Source organism: Poecilia mexicana, unplaced genomic scaffold, assembly GCF_051168715.1.
Source record: "Poecilia mexicana isolate PSO_F unplaced genomic scaffold, ASM5116871v1 scaffold_8, whole genome shotgun sequence".
NCBI lineage: Eukaryota > Metazoa > Chordata > Actinopteri > Cyprinodontiformes > Poeciliidae > Poecilia > Poecilia mexicana.
In genome coordinates this window covers 22,312,458-22,334,497 of record NW_028263377.1, presented here as the reverse complement: position 1 = coordinate 22,334,497, position 22,040 = coordinate 22,312,458, and the positions used below count along the sequence as shown (strand labels likewise).

Sequence of the window (22,040 nt, the reverse complement as noted above, 5' to 3'; positions counted from 1 at the left end):
TTCACAACATAAATTAAGTGATTAAATAGACCTAGTCAAAGTCTGGATGTCAACCCCGTTGAGATGCTGTAGCATGACCTCCAACCAGCCATTTCTGTTTAAACACTTTCAGGTGTGGCTGAATTAAAACAAGAAAGGTTCATCTGTTTTCCAGATACACTGAATAAACAGAAGTTTAAAAATACTCTGGAACAACGAGTACATTTACAAAGGGAGCAATCATGCGTGTGTTCCACTGTGTTTGCTTTTTTATGCAAACAGATCATGAATCCATGGTTTGAATGACACACATCAATTCCCTACTAAAAGCTAAATACATTCATGGACATACAGATTAAAATTTCCCTGACATGCTCAATTGTTTTGAATTTTTCCACTGCTTTCCAGCCCATACAAGAGGCATTTTGTAAAAACCAACAGAAGCAGCAAAAGCAGAACAAATATTGCTTGAATGTTGGGGTTCACAATAAAAGTTTAGAAATGTCCTGGTCAGATCTTAACGGCCGAAATCTTTGATTTTGAGTATTGGCCAATACCAAGTCCCAATTTAATACTTTGAAAATACATTTAAAAAATGAAACACATGTCATATTTTTTCAATTTTATCACTCTGATTTATAATTTAACACAGGAAAAAAAATTGAGCAACATGAAAAACTATATTACATTATGTTTACTATAATCCAGAGTGGAATCATTGGCGGCTTTGCGCATGCGTAATTCTATTGCAATGTGAGTGTGGGTCTCCTTTCTGCTCGTCTACATTACTATCAGTGCTTTCCTGTTCTGTTGATAAAGTCTCCAATAAATGAGAGAAAATTGCTAAATTTATCACTAGTCGCTTCCTCCCCCCAAAAAAGTCATTGGAGTGGTGTGAGAAGTTGCTAAATACCGCGACAAAATCGTTAAATTGGCAACAGTTCTCCCGGTTCTCACACTTTAAGCTAATGCCGTGTTCTGCTTCGCTTTACGGCCGTCACTGCTGCAAAGTGCCGCGCATGTGTTTCGAGACGGTCTGACTCTGTACTGCCACATAATGGTAGATAGTAGCTATTATTATTCCTATTTGTGTTTAGAATAAATATATATCCGATCACTAATCGGAATGTAACATTCGATTCCGATCAAGTCTAACAGAACATTTCTACTTCCAATGGAGATTTAGTTAAGGAAATTTAATAGACTGCAAAAGCTACTGAGGCACATAAATTATTACATTACAACAAAAATGTGAATCTGTCAACTATTGAATCAGAGGGGCTGAATACAATTGTACACCACATGTTTCAGATTTTTATTTGTCAAAGAATTAAATTCATTATTTTCATTCCAATCCAAAAAAACCCCTGAGGTTTGGGGTTGCAGTGATAAAATGAGAAACTAACATTTGGGGTTTGTGCCTGCTTCTTTTCTCTTCACAGAAATGTAAGGATATATTTATTTAACTAACTGTTTCATTATAAATGCTTTTCTGAATGATTTTAAAACTATTTTTTTATGAGAAGTGGTAATGGGGTGTGGTTTAAACTCTGTTTAAGAATGTGAGGTTCAGGGAACAGTGCCAGAAGAGAGACTGACAAACAAAGCGGGGAAATGCTGTGATACACCCAATATCATTCTGAAAAGCATGGAGTGGCATAATTTGAAAAATGACCCAAAACAAAAAAAAAAAGCTTTTCACATGAATACTTTTTAAATCTTTCCAGGTCATAGTGACCTGCATGTTTATTCTGCAAGTTTATTTTGACTGTATCATCTTTTAACTCCTGACTACAACTGATGAAAAACAACAGTTAGTAAAAGGGAAATAAGTCTTGACTTCCTTGTATCTGTTAGCTTGTGTCAATGCTTCCTTGCTCATTGCTTATCCAAATGCTTATGGCAGTGGTGCTTTTTTGCAGCATTCACACATATAGTAGACATGCAAACCATCTCAACGGCTGAAAACAAATCTTCCAAGAAAGAAGAGGTAGACCTGAAGGAACGTCAGGATCAGGAGAAGGACATTTAATGCAATAGTTTGTAAATAAAAACAACACAGAGAGGCAACACACTAGTTTTCCAGTATATGTGTTCATCCAAGAATTCCCAGTGGGTAGGGCGGTGGATACATGGGACATTATAGCAGGCGTGTCAAGAGGCAGACTTGTGAAACAGTCATAGAAGGAGGCAGATCATGAAGCGGGCTGACTGGTGAGGTCAGCTAAAGATGGGAGCCATGAGAGGGCAGCTATTCAGTCTGATGGTCGGGCTCTTGTTTCTGGCGAGCCTGCTGACCACTTTCATGTGGCACACGCTGGACAACAAGTAAGTTGGCTTTTTCTTTGCTGTGAATGGATTCTGCTTGATTTTGACAAAAGTGGTGCACGATGCTTAAGGACGATGCTTATCAAATCATCTTAATTTGCATAGATTCTTGACCCAGGTATGGATCAGATTTTACTGATAGTTTTTGTTTCTGTGACCTAAAATACAGCAGAAGATGATTTGTCTTTGAGAAACAGTTCAATTTGAGTCCTGCTGTTGAAGAATATTTTATTCTAAGTTTGCAAAGGTTTTTTAAAACAGAAAAACAATAAACAGTGATCTTAATTCAAACCTCAGACTGATCCCCTGTCTAAAGGAACCGCAGACTGATAAAATATCGGCCACCAATTCACTTAAACTAGTTCTGTTAAATACTAGATCTCTCTGTGCTAAAGCTCTATTAATTAATGATTTCATCACTGAGCGTAATGTTGATGTTATATTTCTGGCAGAAACATGGTTGAATGACAATAATGAACCAACCGTACTAACCTAACTACAATTTTTTAAGTGAGAATAGAAAACATAAAAAAGGAGGAGGTGTGGCTTCAATATTTAAGAATAAATTGTAATAAAATCTCTTTGGGTCATTTTATGTCTTTTGAGTATCTGAGGTAAAAAGCCACAAACAAACTTTGACGCTAAATTTATACAAAACTCCAACATATGTGAAAAATTTCTTTATGGACTTGAATGAGCTTATATCTCTCATATGCATTAATAATGATTGTTTAATAATTGTCTGTAATTCTCTTTATTCGGCCCTCTGCCGTAGGGCCGAACAAAGATGGCGTAAAACTCAACTCCATGTTTATTATGACATCTACAAAGAAAGACTACTATCACTCAACACTAAAACATGCAAGAGAGGCTTTCTTTGCAGATGTCATAAACAAAAACATTAACAATGCTCGAGCTTTATTTGGTACTGTTGAGAGGCTAACAAACCCTCCTATGACGTTACCACCTGAATTTCAATCTAATCCGGCCTGCAACAAATTTTCCAGCTTCTTTTGAGAGAAAATTTAAAAAAATCAGAGGATTAATCTGCACATCCACTCTAACATCAGTACCTATGTAGTGCCCAAACAAAACAAATGCAGGAAAAATTACCCATTTTCAGTTACTTAATTATAAAACCATAGAAGAAATTATAAGTCAATTAAGCTCCAGTTCCTGCTGTCTGGATGTCCTACCCACACATTTCTTTAAGAAAGTCCTGCCTGTCGTTGCTAATGATCTGATCCAAATAGTGAACTCGTCACTCTCATCAGGCTTTTGAAAACAGCAGCTATCAAACCACTTATAAAAAAGAACAATCTGGACAAATCACTACTGCAGAATTTCAGGCCAACCTCTGACCTCTGACCTCCCATTCATCAGCAAAGTTATTAAAAAAGCTGTTTAAACAATTAAATAGCTTCCTAACGATAACCAACCACTTTGACTCCTTCCAGTCTGGTTTCCGATGTCACCACAGCACGGAAACTGGCCTAGTCAAAGTGTTCAATGACATCCATATAAATACGGACTGTGGAAGAACCACAGTGCTGGTTCTGTTGGACCTCAGTGCAGCTTTTGACACTGTTAACCATGACATTTTACTGAATCAACTGGAGAGTTGGGTCGGACTATCCGGTCCAGTCCTCCACTGGTTTGAATCTTACATAAAGAACAGGGACTTCTTTGTTTCAATCAGAAACTTCTCATCAGAGAGGTCAAAGGTCACATGTGGGGTACACCAAGGCTCAATCCTAGGACCCCTCTTATTCAATATTTATATGCTCTCACTGGCTCAGGTTATAACAGGAAATAAGATTAGCTACCATAACTATGCAGATGATACACAGCTCTACATTACCATGTCACCGGGTGACCTTTGACCCCATCCAATCACTGAATAAATGCTTAGAACAGATAAATGTGTGGATGGGCCAAAACTTTCTCCAGCTGAACAGAAGCAAAACTGAAGTTATTATTTTTGGACCTAAAGAGGAGCGATCAAGAGTTATAGATCTAGAGTTATAGATCTAGAATCAATGTACAGCTTCAGTTATTACAACTAAAACCAGTGATCAGGCCCGAAACCTGGGAGTAGTGATGGACTCTGGCCTGAACCTTCAGAGCCACATTAAGACAGTCACAAAGTCGGCCTTCTATCACCTGAAGAACATCTCCAAAAAAGAAACAGCATAAACCTGGAAAACATCCAAAATCACACACAGTGTAAGATGAAGTTAAATCTCTAGTATGTGACTTCTAAAAAAGTATGTTTTAAAGTTTTGTTAAAACTGTCACTATGTTGTTGCAGTTTAATATGAGACATAATCTAAATAAATGCACCTCCCCTGGCCAAAACTAGCCAATCAGATCCAAGAGGAGGGTCTTAGCGCTGTCAATCAATGCTGCTCAATATTCTAATGGTGGAGTAACAATTTACTATGCATATAAACTGCTGTTTCTGCAAGAATAACAAACAGTATCATTAAAAATGGTTGATTATTAATTAAGGTATCAATAATTATTAACACTTTTGTCAATTTTTGTAAAAGTTTTTAAAGTAAATTTACAATACTCTGACATTTAAAGCATCATGAAATCCGCTTTAAAAGAAAAATATTAGAACGAGAAGGAGCAGAGGGGAAAAGAGAGGAAGGACAGCATTATTTCAAAACAGGTAATAAAGATACCACTTCATCAATATCAAAACCAAAATCAAAGATGCTGACAATTCATGGAGACAGAACATTCGGACAGGGTTAAGCTTAAGTGAACAACATTTGATTTCGACTGTGCTTTAAGGTTTGGCTTAACGATGAAACAGCCTAACGTAGGAAAAACATTTGTTGAGGACTATGTTCATCATTTTGATGTTTTTGTTTTCTCTCATTGGTGTCCCAGAAACTTGAAAATTCGCAGACACTTGCCCAAAATGAAAATTGCCCCCCGGTCAACTGATTCCTGCAAAAACTGTGGGTAAGTACTGTTGTATCCTTGTTTTGTTTTGTTCCATTTCTGTTTAGTTTTGTTTCATTTCTGCCCTGTGTATACTTACAAAATCTCTTTATTCATTTGTTGCAGAGAGAGTATTAAGAAAGCATTAGATATTTACTACAAAACCTGGAGAAAACAGGAGGACAATTTCAAAAATTTTAGGTAAAAGCCTCTTTTGTTGAATTGTTTTGTTGATTTTAGTCATTTCCTTTACCTTGATTGTGAAAATAATCTGAGAGCCGAGTTTACGAGTACGTGTGAGGTGAAGACTCAGTTTTAGCTACTGGTCCTGCTCTCACTGCTTGAGCTTGTCTTTAAAAAGTATTTAGAGATATGTAACAACGAAGCAATCATTCAGCACAAAATAAGTCATTTTATGTCCACCAACAGTCAGGATTGAGTGAAAAGCTGAGCTCTTTCCATCAACGATGCATGCAGACTGTTCTTCAATATCATCAATTGCTGACGCTGATTTCTCCATGTCTTGTGAGAGCAAGCTTGTTCGTTTTCTGCAGTGAACTATCTGGACAAGTGGATGACCCAAAGAGATTTCTAACTGCTTCCTGTCTTTAGGTTCTGCTTTTTTTTATTGTGTCATTGTGGGATGTGGGTGTTTACAAGCCTTTTTATAAATGTGCTCTTGTGAAACTTCCTCCCCACACATACGTTATTTTCCCCATTGTCTGAACAAAGTAAAACTTTTCTTGTTTTACTTCAGTTCGAATTACCAAAATTATTTCTATTTGCTAAATTTCAGAAAACATAGTTATAGTAATCTCTAGATATTTTTTTTTGTAACTTTCCCCAAATTCAAGAGTTTTCATACATTTGGTAAGGATCAGGGATAACTGTCTTTTAAAATATGTAAGTTGGGTCAAACCTTTTGGGATTAATTCCTCAAATGTGGCAGGAACACATTTGAGGGTGTGTATTTTAAACACACTGCTTTCTTGTTTGACTTGATTGGAAAGTCAAAATAAATCAGTCAAGAGATGATGAAGAACGGCACAAGTCTGGTTTATCTTTGGGAACAATTGAATGTGTCACATTCATCTGCTCAAACAATTGTAAGCAAGTATAGACTTAATGGGAATGTCCATCACTTCATATAATAGATGCCGTCATGAGGAAAGAGCAATATGTGGAAATATTGAAGCAACGTCTAAAGAGATCAGCCAGGATGGGTGCAGACTGGTATTCCAAATGGAAAATAACAAGCATACAGCCAAAGTGGCTACAAAGTGACCAACGGACAACAAAGTTAATGTTTCGTTGTAGCTATCACAAATGCTGATGTCAGTCTGATGGAGAAGTTGTGGCGTGTGCAAGTGAGCCGACCTTCAAAACAAATTATTTACACCAGTTCCGAAAGTCATACAGTTTAAAAGACAATTGTGCCTTATACTGATCAAATGTATGCATTTGAATTCAAGGAAAGTTGCAAAAAAAATCTCCAAAAAAGAATGTTCTCACTATGTTTTCTAGCACTTAGCAAATAGAAATAATTTTGCTAATTCTAACTTAAAACAAGAGAGGTTTGGTCCTACTTGCCCTCAGACTGTGAGAAAAAATTTGTGTGTTTTTTATTCCATATATGCATGTAAACATCTGGTTTCAATAGTAGCTGCAACCTCACCTGACTGGAGAGGAAACTAATGAAAAGTTCAAGAGAACATTTAGAAAAATGTTTAGCATCATGCCAGAGGGCTGTTTTGCTGCAAGAGGAACTTTGCTTATTCATTCATAACACAATGAATTAGCAAAACTTTAAGACGTTTGGAAGCTTCAAAAACAGAGAAGTAACACAGGCAGAAAACAGGAATGTAGTCTTGAAAGCACATAGAAATCTCTTAGGGTGTATAATAATAATTTAAATATGAGAGACCTTCACATTAAAAAGGTCTTGGGTCATCCAAGTTGTCCGCTGCCTTGTCCAGATGGCTCTCTCCAGAAAACGAGCAAGAAAGTTGGAGAAATCCGCGTCAGCAGTTGATGATACTGAAGAATAGTCTGCATGCATCGTCGATGCAAATCCGTATCGTCTTATTCAGTGTGTGTACATGTGTGGTTTCAACTGTATGTTTTGAGATGTAATGATTTCAGTGGAAAGTCTGATAATGTCTGACTGATGTTGACTTTACTGTGTTTACTCAGCTTTTCTCCATAAGTTCTACAAAAGCATTGACATTTGTCATTCTCTGTCCTAGGCTTCTGTAGATTGTGATGTCTCAGACTTTCAGTGGACCCATTGTCTTTCATGTCCCTAAGCTACCTTAGATACTGAATTCTGTTTTCTGAAGTGAGAGAGTTTCCGGTTTTCAAGCTGAAACCTTTAGTTTCTCCAGGTGTCTTGGTATCCTTATTTACACTCTTCTATTGAAATCTTGACAGATAGATTGTGCCTTCCTAGCTTGACAGAAAACCCCATCCTCTACAAAGTAGGCATAAACATGAGGATGATAAACCTTGAGGAGAGATATTTGAGCATCATAGTAAGGCAGATATATTGTATAGTTTTAGTTTATCATAAATCAAACATCATGGAATGATGGCTCTGATTTCTGCAAGATCCATTTTCATGTGAGACATCCAGAAGGCAGCGAGGGAACCATTGTATTCTCTGAGGTAGTTAAATAATTCATTGAAACGTACTAACTCAATCGGCTCATGTTGCGTTGTCTGTAACATGAGCCGACGTGTGAAGTGTGCTTGCCCCAGGGTTTCCTAAATCTGGGCTGTGATACTTAGTCACACAGGTTGACAATTTCTTGCAGTGTCTCTACATAGTAAATGAGATCTTCAGGATGATTCTCTTCCAATCAGGGATAAAACTATTTCCAGGCTAGTGACAGGAAAGCCTTATAGATGGCTTGTGGAGACATTTTGCTCTGTTATATCTGTGACCATCAACAACCCCGGTGCCTGAATAAGATCTGTTATGTTGTGTTATTTAAAAAGACTGCGCTGAGTCAAACTGTGTCATATGTGATTCCAGGATCAAGAAATTTCCCATTATTAGTAACATAGAAGCTAGTAGCTATGTGTGATTTCATATCAGGATATTTCTTTCGTCATAGGAGTTTTAATACCAACCATGTGCTAATTTGTACTTGCTTTGACAACCGATGATAAAAGGCAAGTTCAAATAACTTACCTACATTAATAGAAATTATCTACTTAAATGAGAGTTTATTTAGAGTTATTTTCATCTTATTAGAGTTATATCCTGTAAACTAATCTGCAAATTACATTATGATATTTGACCATTCTACAGAATCCTATCAAAACAACTAACGGCAAAAAATAAACTTACATGGAATGGTCTAAGTACATAGGAGATTTTGTTCCTGAAAAACCCACGACTGCTTCATTTATGCCTTTAAAAAAAAATTTAAAACTTCACTAAAAACATCCATCTTCCACTTGTTTTGAGCTGGCCTGCCTCCAGCAGCAGATGGACTGGTATAGTCTGTCACTGGGTTTGTTAAAGGCAGATCAATTTTCTAAACAAAGTGTGTTTGTTTGACTTTACAATGCCTGATTTTCCATTATGCATGTAATGGATAAAGTCCTTGCTATTCCCCAGTCAGCAGCTGAGCAGCAGGTGCCATGGCTTAGATAAAGCCATCATTAGCCAAATGAACACTCCACTGGGATCGAAGCTTGTTTACGATGGGGAAAAAAAGAGGACGGCTCAAATAAATGCAGAGTTCTTCAGCACCTTCCCGAAGGTGAGTTATTTCTGTTTCTTTAATGTTGTTAAAATACAAACAACATGTATGTTGAGGAAAGCCTTCAACAGACTTTTCTAAACCAGTATCAGCACACAGGCATTTATATACTGGATTTGACAATATACCATCAATAATTTAATTTTACTTAACTGCTGCTGTTAAAATTAGCTTAGCTTTACTATGACTTCTATACTTTATGAAGTATTTCATCCTATTTCATGATTGTTATGAATGTCGTCAAGTTTTACAAACAAAGGAAGCAATTAGTCCAATTATTGTTGTTTATTGTTCTTTTAAAAATGACTGATGCTCCAGTGCTCCACAAAAAAGGGAAAATAATGCTGATATGCAGGTGTAAAACAACTTTAAATCACTTATATTCTGCTTTTTCTCGCTCTCTTTGTCAGCTTTACTCTACACGCAGCCCACAAATTAGAGATTAAATTCAAGTGTATCAAGAACATCAACACCAAAAAACATAAAAACATTTTTCACACAAAACATACATAGAAACCCCAAACAGAACATTCAGTTTGTTACAGTTCAATATTTTATGATTATTTCACTTATAAGAACACATTTTTTCCCATTTTATAAGTGAAACAATCCTGCCAGTGGAAGTAGTACTTTTTAAATCGATATTAAAGAATTATTTGCTTAAAACAAACTCCTATATCTTGGTGGAAAGTTATTTAAGATTTAGCTTTGTCTTAAAACAAGTGTACTAAGATATTTGCACAAAAACTGGACCAGATATGCTGGGTAAGATTTGGTGTTTTTGCAATGTGGCTACAACAATGTAGTATGAGTTATAAATATTCAATCAAAATTGATGTGAGGAAACAAAGAATCAGTTAAATTACAACTACATATAAGTAAACATTTAAAAAAATCAGAGTTTAGTTAAAACCAAGCTCAATATCCAGAAGTCAATGACAAAAACAACTAAAAATGAAAAATATCAACAAATACTTTCAACATTTCTTTCCATACAGCAATTTATATTTCCATGTCATGACTTAATCTTTAAATTTTGTTTCCAGGTTAGTCCTTTCTCAAACAAAACAAGGGCCTCTTGTGCCGTTGTTGGGAACGGTGGCATCCTGGCAAACAGCCAATGTGGAAAAATGATTGACTCAGCTGAGTTTGTCATCAGGTGAGAAAGATTTTCCAGTAGAGATACTGTATAAATACAGTCATGCTACATGAATTCCATTTAACAGCATCTGTGTTTATTTTGCATTTAAGGTGCAATCTACCTCCTGTTTCAGACGGATATGAGAAACATGTGGGAAGCAAGACAAACCTTGTGACGGTAAACCCGAGCATCCTCTTAGATAAGTGAGTGAGTTTATGAATCTAAGAGGTAGTTTATAACCCTTTTGTCATATATATCCACCTGTCTACATATGTGTTTCATGTTTGCAGGTATGGGTCTCTAATGAAACGCCGGCGTCCTTTTGTGGAGAAGCTGAGTAACTATGGTGACTCCATGATGCTTCTTCCTGCCTTCTCCTATGGTATGAACACTCCTGTGTCTCTGCGGGCTTTCTACACCACTGAGGACTTTAAAAGCCCCATCCGGCCTCTCTTCCTGAACCCACAGTACCTTGAGAGTCTGGGTGACTTCTGGAAATCTCAGGGAGTGAAGGCGCTACGGCTCAGCAGTGGCATTATGATGACCAGCCTGGCGCTGGAAATTTGTGACAATGTGCATCTGTATGGATTCTGGCCCTTCAGTATTCACCCACACAGCTTCCAAGACTTGAGTAACCATTACTATGATAATAAACCAGCTAAAAAGAACGTCCATTCCATGCCAACGGAGTTCAACCTGCTGCTGAAACTGCACACCCAAGGTGTGTTACAACTACACTTGGGGGACTGTGAACCAGATAATTATTAGCCTTGGAGGAAAAACGATCCATCAATCAAGACACGTAATCTTCTTTTGAATGAAAGATTTTAATGACACCCCCAGTGGAAACATAAGCTTTCTGTAATTTGTGTGAAGTTCCATTGCCAAGACACGGTTTACTTTCTTGAAGACTGGAAACCTTTGGATAATTTTTATATACGTAGATTCTATAATGGTGACAAAAAACCCTGTCAGTGTCTATTCAGGTTTGTGCCTTCAAAGGGAATGTATTATGAAAAATTTACATTTTGCACATTTTTGTACTTCCATATGGGTTTTTACTGCTTTTGAAAAATTGTTGGAAAAAACTTAGAAAAAAATCCATCCCGCTGTTTTGTGGCAATAAGTTAATGTTTTTTGGTGTTTGAAACATAAGAACCTCCATAATGTAAAGTAAATCAGCAGGAACGTCAGCTACCTAGTAACCACTGCCCAGCCTGTTATCTAGCAACCCGAACAGACCTCTTGCATGCTTGATCAAATGGTTTTACCTCTATATGGGCTGTTTTGTCTTTTCCAAAACACTTGGAAAAGACAAGGGTTTTGTTGTTGACTTACCATTCATTAACCACTTGATGTATTCTTGTTGGTTGTACATAAGTCTCTAGTAATGCTTTTCAAAGATGTACAGTTGTATAATTGAGCACTTGTTTGCATGCATTTTCACTTGAGTGTGAACTTTGAGTTGGGAGACGTGGCCAGCAGCAGCAGCTTATATGGATTTATCAATTAATCAGTCAATCACATTTATTAGTATAGAGAATTTCAGCAATAAGGCAGTTCAAAGGGCTTTATGTCATAAAAACACAAAACTACAAAGTCATGGAATGCACAGTCAACAATTGAAACATTACTTTTTGCCAAATGCCAGCATCAAAGTATTGGTTAGTGTTTCATTTACTATGAAATTTAAAGTGACAAGAGGTCTTAAAACAGCTCATTCTGAAAGGAGCTCAAAATATTCAGACTGTCCAGACTGAAATCTCATCATCTAAGAATGACATTATACCAAAACATAATAATAAAGTAAATGCAGTTATCATGTTTTGTGTAGTGCATAGACCTACCCTAACCTGTTTAAATGATAGGACACTTTTAAACAGTTGCAGTTTCCACAAATGCAATAATAATATTTCTATAAGTGCCTGACCTCTTGTGAGAACAATTATCCATAAATGGGGAAAAAAGCATATATCTAATTTTTGACAGCAAAGAGCATTGAAAAAAATGGAGATTTAATAATTAATTTGAATAAGTTATGATCTCTATGAACTCAGAATCTCAGGGCAAAATTCAGAGAGAAGCTTTAAATTATGCAAAAAGTGCAACAAACTGTAAGAATGCCAGTTATTTTTAATTTACACCAGTAGATGGCGCTATTTGCTTCTCAGAGGGGTGGTTTGACATGAATGACTCAGAATGTAGAAATTTAAGATTTAAATGTTAAGTTAAAAAAATGGTCCTTGTTTCTGATCATAAAGTTTCTTTGTATTTATAAAACTAGTCTAAAATGTTTGCAGTCACACTTTGTGTTTAGATAAGCATCAAAATTACACAGATCTATTTCAACGGCGAAGCCCATTATTGTAAGGAATACTAAAATATGCTGGTGGCAGCATCAAGATCTGTTTTTAAATCTATACTGAAATTATTAGTTGTTAAAGTGGTAGCATTATGTCACAAACTTTCCCCTCCATCACAGATTTCAGTTGAATTTTTACAGGTTTATTTTTAACAGAGACGTTTAAGAGTCAGTGTGACATGTGTACACTGAATGTATTTTGGGTGTGTATTTTTACATGGGTATTTTTAAGCTCAGCCGATGCTCATCTTATTCATTTGAATGCAGTTAACACAATGCAATTTCTCCAATATCATGGAATGACATATGTCTGAATTTATTAAAAAATTAATTTTGTCAAAAGCTTTAAAGAATGACTCACTTACCCAAATAAGTTGCCAAAAGAAAAAAAGAAAAACCTAAAATGACTTCCAAATACTGCCGGGAAGAGAGGCGCTCACCGAGGCAAACCAGATATTCAGGAAACACTGCAATGAAATAAAAGAAAATTCTTTATTTCATCTAATCGTTTCATTTTTAAATAATTTGGTCTTCTCATGGCTCACAATTTTTTTTTAATGTAACATTAACTATACGTAAAATGTACACCACAGATTAAGCAATGGCAATAGTTAAACATTAAACTGGAATGAAGCCTGTGTGCTTATTTGCATTCAACAGGTTTTCTGGCAGGAGGGGGAGTTGCATCTGGGGTGTGACACTGCGCACAGGAAAAGCTTCAAAGTTCTCCGATGCAGAAAAGCAGACGGAAGGTGAGGGGACTATCTGAAAAAGTTAGCAGAAAGGAAAAAAAAAGGATGAGGGGAAGGATTTTCATTTCAGTCGTCTTCTTTGGGAGTGTGTTGACTCTGGTGTGGTACTTACAGGACATCAGGTAAGCAACTTTTAAAATTTTAGAAGACAAAAACACATTTTTCTATAACAAAAAGAGAAGTGTTGGTTTATTGGCATTGACCTTTGGTTTTGCAAGAGGTAATTAAAAAGTAAAATGCTGAGGTTCTTTAACCGTATCCACACAAATAACATTTTTTATTTCCGTGATTAGAAATTCAGTTTCTTCTCCTCTGATTAGTAGTTGTTCATTGAAGAGAAAAAACAAATATACTTCAGGAACATTTTCAGAAAAAAAAAACCCAGCAACTTTTTTTATTATCACTGTAATAATGCTTCTGTAACTTTCAGAGTGATGAAAATGACAATTTTTGTGGCAGTTACCTAAAATATAACATTTTGACAGAAAATAATTTCTGAACTACTTGACTAATGCCATCTAAATTGTTTACAAATAGGCTGTGGCGGAAAAAGTGCTCAGTTTCATTACTTGAGTCAAAGTACTGATCCGAGCGAAATATTGCTCCAATAAAAGTTAAAGTGCTGAAATATGTGTTTTGAAAAATACATCAGTTTTGAAAGTAATTAAAATGTCCAGTTATTTAACGATGCATTTCACTTCAAGGTTGTTGAGAATATTTGGGTAAATTGTCTGTTATATAATGGACAGAATAGTACAGTAACTACAAATATAAATAATAATGTAGCGGCCTCTCGGATTGAACAGCCAGACGCAGGGAGTTTCAAACGGGTGCAATTTAATCTCAACCTTTCTTTCCATTGACATTGTGAAAACTGTAGTATAAAGCAAAAGGATACAGAACCGTTGGACATACTCAGCTCTTGTATAAAACCAACATATCAATATTCTGAATCAGCAGCGTTCTGGTTGCAGGATAAGCATCTAATCCTTCTACAAGTAAAATGTTCCTAATCATACCTGTTTTACAAGAACTGTCAAGCTCAGCTACATTCCCTTTGGCCTCTACTTACGGCAAAAGGGATAAAAAATGTTTTACAAAGAGTCATTTCATGCTGAGCTTTAGCGATATTTGAAATATGTGAGCCAGCTCTTTTAAAAGAAAATAACATTTGCTACAGTAACCTAGAAACGCTTTTGCACAAATACAAGTCAACAAGGTGTATTTGGTTGAAATTCGCCAATAGAATAAATTGCCTAAAGTCTTAAATGAGATTAATCCATGTTATTATCAGAAGCATTAATTATGATTTAAAGAAAAACTGGATGCGGCTGTTAAAAAAAAAAGCATAAACCACTTCCAATGACTAAGTTTGTATGGAGCAAAAAGGTTTTTTATTTCAACCAATTCAAACATAGGTGTGTTGCATAAAGACGTTTATGTTATTGTGTAATGCTTTATTCAGTGAAATGTGCTAATAAAAGTAATTAGGCTATTTTATCACAGAATTTCAGAAAAAATTAAATGTGTGTGTGTGTTTGTCATTTTGCTGATATTTTTTCTGCTTTTTCTCTTTTTGGGCATCACAGCAATGGGGAAAGTAACCAAAACCAACATAAGATGAGAAGCGCACCTGACACCATTGCTTCTTGTAAAAACTGCGGGTGAGAAAAGAAACATCTGCAGCTATTTACTTTAGCAGTCTCTTTGTTCATGTCAGAATCGAATCAAGATATGTTATCACTACGGAAAATAACAGTTTACATTCAACATTTCTTGTTGGATGTGTCTTTGTTTTCCAGAGAGAAAATTAAGCAGGCATTAGAGATATACTCTGAAACCTGGACAAAACAAGACTTCAACTATGAAAAATTCAGGTAAGGACTTTTTCTTTATCGCCCCATCATGTCATTGTAAATGAAAGAACTTGGCTGTAGTTAATATACCCCAAAAGAAAATGTTTAACCAGGCTTTTTTTGTGATTTCACAGGTTGGACCTCAGAGTGAACGTCAACGGTTTTGATGAAGCTGTCATAACCCAGACGAACACTCCAGTGGGATCCAGGCTTGTTTATGACGGTGAGAGGAAGAGGATTATGAATGTGACCCAACAGATTTACGACTTATTTCCAAAAGTAAGTTGTTTTCTTACAACACAACATCTCTTGAACATGGTTCTTTCGTTGTTCTTTAATGTTCTTCCTTTAGAGATAACAGACCCATCTCTACCTTCTTTGGTGACATGGGAGAGATAATGGTTTAACACAAATTTATTGGCACATTGTTGGTGTGCCATCTAGATAGATAACAAAGTCTTGTCAAAGTCCCATCTTTGATCGTTATCAACAATAGGACTTTGACAAGGGTCTAGTTCAATAGTTTAAAGAGCAAAAAGCACACAGTCATAGTCCTTCAACAAACTATTCCTGACAAGTTCCCAGCATTCAACAAGCTAATAAAAATCACAAACAAGATGGCAGGGACAAAGCTGTTAAAAACAAATATTTACGTCAGGTCTATTTCTCACCAGTAATACAAGATGATCCAATCATATAATCCCCCTCTAAGTTTTTTTTAAGAATATTTAGACAATGACAAAATAATATTTTTTATAAGAATTCTCATAGCCTAATAACACAAAGACAATAAGAAACAAAACTAAGTCTAGAAACAATTATTTTGTGAGATATTTTGGTGGTGAAAACAGCAGTTAATATGGAAGGTAAAGATTAATGTTGAGAATTTATCTTTATCTTTCACTTAAAAATACTGATACAGTTCCAGTGGCCAGTAGATCAATGACTGAGTTATTTGTATTTATAAGGGTCTAGTTCAATAGACTAGACTCTTATTCTAGTTCAATAGACTATAAGGGTTTCTTTATTGTAAAAAAAAATGAGACCAAAAGAAAAACTCAAACCTGTCTGCAATGTGAGGTGGGGACAAAAAGAAGAAGGCGTAGACATTTGTAGCTATGTTAGCCACTTATTATCCATAGTAAAATGTTTGCTCTAAAAGTTTTTGTTGGTTAAACACGCAATGTCAACAAACATTTTGTTTGCCTAGAAGAAAGAGATTACTTTTTCTAAGCCTTTTCTAGACGTGCCTAGAAAAGGTTTAGTTAGAAAAAGTAATCCTTTCCTTTTCTTAAGGTAAGCCTTTTCTAGGATTCCACACTTGCATCTGAGCACCTGCTGTTTTTGCAGTTTCCATAGAGCTTGTCGGTTTTCTAAAGCAGTCATTATTTTCTGATTTTGAAAAAATTGAATATCCCAAGTGACGTGAATAGTGTTGGTATAGTGTTCTATTCAGTTCAAACAAGCATAAGTCATGTCCAACAATCCTATTCTCTTGTTTTTTGTGACATAATGTCAACATCTCAGAAAATGTTGCCTTGATTGATGAGAACCGCTTTAGCCTGGAATGTCTGTCTTGCTATAAGGCAGTGGTTCTTAACCTTTTTTGAGGTACCGAACCCCCCAGTTTCATATGCGCATTTACCATCCCTATCCCTGTAGTTTTAGGCTGATCCGGAGTGACGTGAAGGCTGCAAACTTTGCTGTGTGGCGTTAGCTTCAAGTGGTAGCAACAGATATTTACAAGCCACCATCTTCTTAATTCAGGATCGCTTGGAAATTAATGAAAACTTAAAAGCCCATTATATTAGGAAGACAACAATGTTCATAGTATTGCTTTTTTGCATCAAAAATAGGACTTAGTCTTTTCTAGCAGTCATGGTAACTCAAAGCGGAAAAAAGTGAGCCGCATTAGCTCCTGGAGATGTGACGTCAACACCGTAGGTGCAAAGAGCCCATTTGGTAAAAACTGTGAGCTTTGCTGAAGTAATTAAAGACACAAGTTCAAATCCATGCTGAGAGTGGACCTCCTTCAATCACTGCTCCTTCGCAGCACTGATTGGCTAAGCAATGTAACGTGATCCTCTGCAGCAAGTGATGGCAAAGCGGGGCGTCATCACGACTTTACACAAGTGTGTCTTTACCTCCGCGGCAGAGGCTCCGCCGAACCCCTGAGACCGACTCATCGAACCCCTGGGGTTCGATCGAACCCAGGTTAAGAACCACTGCTATAAGGGCTTTGCAGACAGGAACCCTTCAGGCAACCACTGAGCAGACAACTGCTGAAATTGCATCAAGCTCCAAAATGACTGAAGCGAGTTTTTTTTTTTTTTTTTTTTTTTTTTAAGTACTACCTTATTAGACTAGAAATGTGCATTAAATGGAATTGGAATTTGGAGTGATAAAGTCTAGGGTTTTACTAACATTGTTGCAAATTAAATCATGTTTCTTGAGGGTGTCTAGAAAAGCTGACCGGTGCTTTTCTGATCACAGTCAAGTTATGATTTTTGGCAGAGAAAGGTGGAGTTGTGGATGCTGTCAAAATGTGGGAAGTAAAGCAGCAGCTTTACTCAGCTGGATCATGTAAACATGCTGGAAAAATAAATTACTTTAAATCTTACCCCTCTGGGTTTCTGTCATGTAATGTTTCACCCATAATTGATTTATAAATCCTCAACATGTAGTTGATATTCCCCAACACCTCACTCCTCTGGCTGAATGGTGCAAAATTAACCAGAAAACAATAAAGTTAATGAAAAAAAAAGCCTTTCTGGACTAAAAGTTATTGTTTATTTCCTTGACATTTTTGTTTTGCCATTGTGTTTGTTCATTTGTTCTCCTTGTTTGTGGTTTGGATTTGTTTTCTAGATCAGTGTTTCTATCTATTTGGTGTTTATATTAGGTTCTTTCCACCATTTTTCATTCTCTTTCTTTATCATTCACATTCCCTCTATCAGCTTTCATCCCTTCCCAGCTCCTCTGGTTTTTCTGTCATTTCACCAAGCCTTTCTCCTAATGTGTAGCTTCTTCTCTTGGTTGGTCTTTGCTGGATCCTTCCTTTATCTTATCTCTACTCTTATCTCCCACTCCCTTGTTTATTAGCACTGTTTTGTTCAACATACGTTCTTTACTCACATGTCCAAGTAATAACCTTGTAACACTGTCATTATAAAGAACTGCTTTGACCTTTAGTCTTTTCACTTGCTTCTTCCTCAAAGTCAAACACATAAGGAGCAAAAAGCCCTACACACATTGCAGATTTTTATGTTATGCCGCTAGGTATCTGATTTTCACTCTTTTAAAGGGACAGTATTTTGTAAAGTTTACTCTTTTGAGCTTCACGTCATGTTATAATGTTATTCCCTCGTCATAAATATACCAAGGCAATCATTATGCTGTGTAAAACACCTGGTTGGATCCGGTCTTCATACAACAAAATAAATAAATACATAGACTATTAGTTTTGTGTCATCATTGTTTACACCTGTGAATTACAATCTCTGTTGTGACTACTAAACACAAAATGTTTAGGTAGAGAAAATACTAGAGGCGTACCGATTGCAGTTTTCCGATTACGATTTTGGCCAATACTGCTTTTTTTTGTCTGAAATGTTGCTAAACATAGCAAGAAAGTTGCTGAGTTGCCAACAGTGGGGTGACTATTGTTAACTCTAAACGTGCAGACATGACCTGGTGGGCGGGTTTATCAGTCAAACTTCAAGGCTGAAAAATAGAGGACAGTGGTTGATTTTTAGACCTTTCTGGAGGTAGATTAGATCGGTTTCAGATGTAAGTATTGGCTCCTAAATTTAAAGAAATCTGGGGCTATTTATCGGTGCACTCCTAGAAAATATTGTGGTTAAATAAACTTTTGAAATGTCCTTCTTTTGCATGTGGGTTTTCTGTAAGTTTATCCAACAGTTCCCCCAAAGTACTAGTGTAGAGGAGTGAAAACAAGGTGTAATACGTAATGAAAACTTTAAGTATAAAAACAGGCACCTCAACATTATTTTTTTTCTTTTTCTATCCTTAATTGATTTCTCCTTTTCTTTAGTGTTATTTCAGTTATTCGGTGAGATTCCACATACAACCGCCAGGGTGCGCCTGTCGCATTGATAGCATAGAGAAAGTTGGACGCACAGAAGAAGAATAAACCTGCTAAAGAAGGCTCGACACTCCTGACCCTTTGTAGCTGCGTCACTTTTAGTCATTCGAGGCGTTAAGACGGACATTGGAAGTGAGGGAGCATTTAACAGAGCAATTGACTTTGTTGTCCAAAGTTGTTTTTGCCACTTTATTCATGGCGTCTACTTGTTTGAGTCGAGCTAATTTGTCTGTGAACTCTTATAAAAGTTTCAAATAGCTAGCTTAGAAACCGACCCATACTTCCTCCGTCCTGAATTGTTTATCAGATTCCCGACTTAGCTTGAATTCACACCACATGATTTATATCACTATGCCATAAACAGAGTTTCCCCTCACACTGACACTGGAGTATGATTAAAAACGTACAAAAGATGAGATGCTAACCAGTTTTTTCCCATACATGCTAGGCCACATGACAGTGCACCATCGTCTCCTTATGTGTTACTAATGGTTACATGCCTTCCTACTCATAATACAATATATCTTTCTATTCATACTATGAACGTTAGTCTTCTTACCTTGTAAAAGGTGTTCGTTGAAAATCCGCAATTACACCGGGGCTGGCGATCATTATGATTGACAGCTGCCAGGCGTTATGATTGACGGCTGCTATCCATCGCCGCCGTATCTTTCCTCAATAAAAGTTATCTGTGCAGCTGACCACGCAGCACCTTATCACGTTTTTTTTTTTTAAGTGAATTCAACTAAATAGAAGCGATATTAGGTTACAGACGTCTGTTTTTAGATTAACTTTAAAGGAGCGCATTGGTTGTTTTGACGTCCATCATGGCGGAGTGGGCAAAGTTCTCAAAGCCTATCCAAGGTTGTCTGGCAACACTGGGATAATTGCTCATATTAAATTGCCATTAGGTCTAAGTACCTGCATGGTTGAATAGCTTTTTGTGTCTCTGGCAATTGTGTGATGGACTGGTGGCCTATTCACACCATAACCCAAGCCTCATTTGCTGATTGCTGAATGCAACGTGATGTATTTTAAGATTTTCTGTTGTTGATGATTTCAGGGTCACCCTTTCTCAAATAAAAGATGGGACACATGTGCTGTCATCGGGAATGGTGGGATTGTGGCAAACAGCAGCTGTGGAAAAATGATCAATTCAGCTGATTTTGTCATTAGGTGAGAAAAATGTTGAAGAAAAATATGTCATATCTGAGAACTGCCATGTCTGAATTCATGTTTGTTTTTCAGGTGTAACCTGCCTCCTTTGTCAAACGGATATGAGAAAGATGTTGGAACCAAGACAAACCTTGTAACAGCAAACCCAACCATTCTCTTAAGGAAGTGAGTAGATAAGTCACAAAGGTTATTTTGTAATCTTAAAAACATCACTGATTGTTTTGTTTTTTTTCACATTATATTTATATTTGTAGGTTTGAGTCTCTAGTGGGACGTCGACGTCCTCTAATGAAAAAGCTGAGTAGCTACGGGAACTCGATGCTGCTCCTCCCTGCCTTCTCCTTTGGCATGAATACAGCTGTTTGCATGCGAACTCTTTACACCATTCAGGACTTTGACTCTGCCATCCAACCTGCCTTCATCAACCCGGAATACCTCATTAAACTCTCTAAATTTTGGCACGCACATGGGCTGAAAGAAGCACGGCTCAGCACCGGAGTCATGATGACAAGCCTGGCATTGGAGCTTTGTGATAACGTGCATCTTTATGGATTTTGGCCATTTGGTATTCATCCATTCAACTTCAAAAACTTGACTAACCACTATTATGATGACATGAAACCAAATACCAATTTTCACTCCATGCCGGTTGAGTTCGGCATACTCCTACAGTTACACAAAAATGGTGTGCTACGCCTACACCTTGGGGACTGTCAATAACATCATTACCAGTTACATAAAAGAGAACAAGTTCTTCTTTTGTAATGATAGGGTGGCAATGCCTCAGATGCTTAATCCTGTTGAGAGAAAGGGATTGAATATGCCAAAGGTTTCTGGGAACTGTCTTCTCTAGGCAGGTATTTCAACTATAATAACACACTGTCTATTCAAATAAGGTGAGCTCTTTTTATATTTATTACTGTTTACAACAAAAACTGCATTGAATCAAACTGACCACTATTGAGAAAAAAGGGTAAATAGTCACTTGTATACACAATGGCAGGAATCAAGTTTTTTGGTTGTATCAGAATGGTATTGAGTCTTATATTTATTTGGGGAAATGTTGCATTTATGTTGCAATCCACAAAATAAAAATCACTTTTACTGGTTATAATGGGTCCTGTGATGTAACCCGCCTCTCATCCAATATCTATCTAATCTTATCTAACTCTTTCCAACACAACAGAGTTTTTGAGCGTCAAAGTGCATAAAATTTGCCATAATTTTGAAAAAAGAACATTTGAAAAGTATTTGGGTCACAGTTTGTTCTTTAATTTGTGCTCATCAGTTGTTTCATGTCAGTAGCAAGCTTGTCACAGAATGTTCTTTCCTGTTCATATGTATGATTAAGTGCCAGTTAAGAAAAGTTTCTGCATTACAAAAGCTTTGACACTCACCACACCAAAGTGTCACTCCATGCGCTTGTTGCTTTGAAGAATTACTGGCAATCCAACTGGTTTTCCTGATGTCCCACATGATTGAAACAACAAAGGTTTTCCTGTACTTTTATTGCACAAACCTTTTATCCAATGCACAAACAATAGCAAATTTTATTATTATTTTTTTATCTTTTGTCTGCATGCTTCTACTCCAGACTGGGGAATATTTATGATGTG

At 36.6% G+C, this 22,040-nt stretch overlaps 2 protein-coding genes across 3 annotated transcripts; both read left to right on the top strand.

Moving 5' to 3' along the window:
* Positions 1-1,858: 1,858 nt before the first annotated feature.
* LOC106907509 (alpha-2,8-sialyltransferase 8F-like) lies at positions 1,859-13,308 on the top strand. 2 transcript variants are annotated; one of them, XM_088007699.1, is made up of 8 exons: positions 1,859-2,307; positions 5,209-5,283; positions 5,389-5,463; positions 8,888-9,032; positions 10,079-10,191; positions 10,284-10,376; positions 10,464-10,894; positions 13,196-13,308. In XM_088007699.1, exons 1-8 carry the CDS (start codon positions 2,210-2,212, stop codon positions 13,231-13,233), a joined length of 1,068 nt encoding a protein of 355 aa, XP_087863825.1. In that variant the 5' UTR covers positions 1,859-2,209; the 3' UTR covers positions 13,234-13,308. The 2 variants fall into 2 exon arrangements, with proteins under 2 accessions (XP_087863825.1, XP_087863824.1); XM_088007698.1 differs by lacking the exon at positions 13,196-13,308 and having other exon boundaries at positions 10,464-13,035.
* Positions 13,243-21,538, top strand: LOC106907513 (alpha-2,8-sialyltransferase 8E-like). The gene is made up of 7 exons (XM_014973260.2): positions 13,243-13,409; positions 14,877-14,951; positions 15,090-15,164; positions 15,278-15,422; positions 20,312-20,424; positions 20,497-20,589; positions 20,679-21,538. Exons 1-7 carry the CDS (start codon positions 13,267-13,269, stop codon positions 21,142-21,144), a joined length of 1,110 nt encoding a protein of 369 aa, XP_014828746.2. The 5' UTR covers positions 13,243-13,266; the 3' UTR covers positions 21,145-21,538.
* Positions 21,539-22,040: the final 502 nt, after the last annotated feature.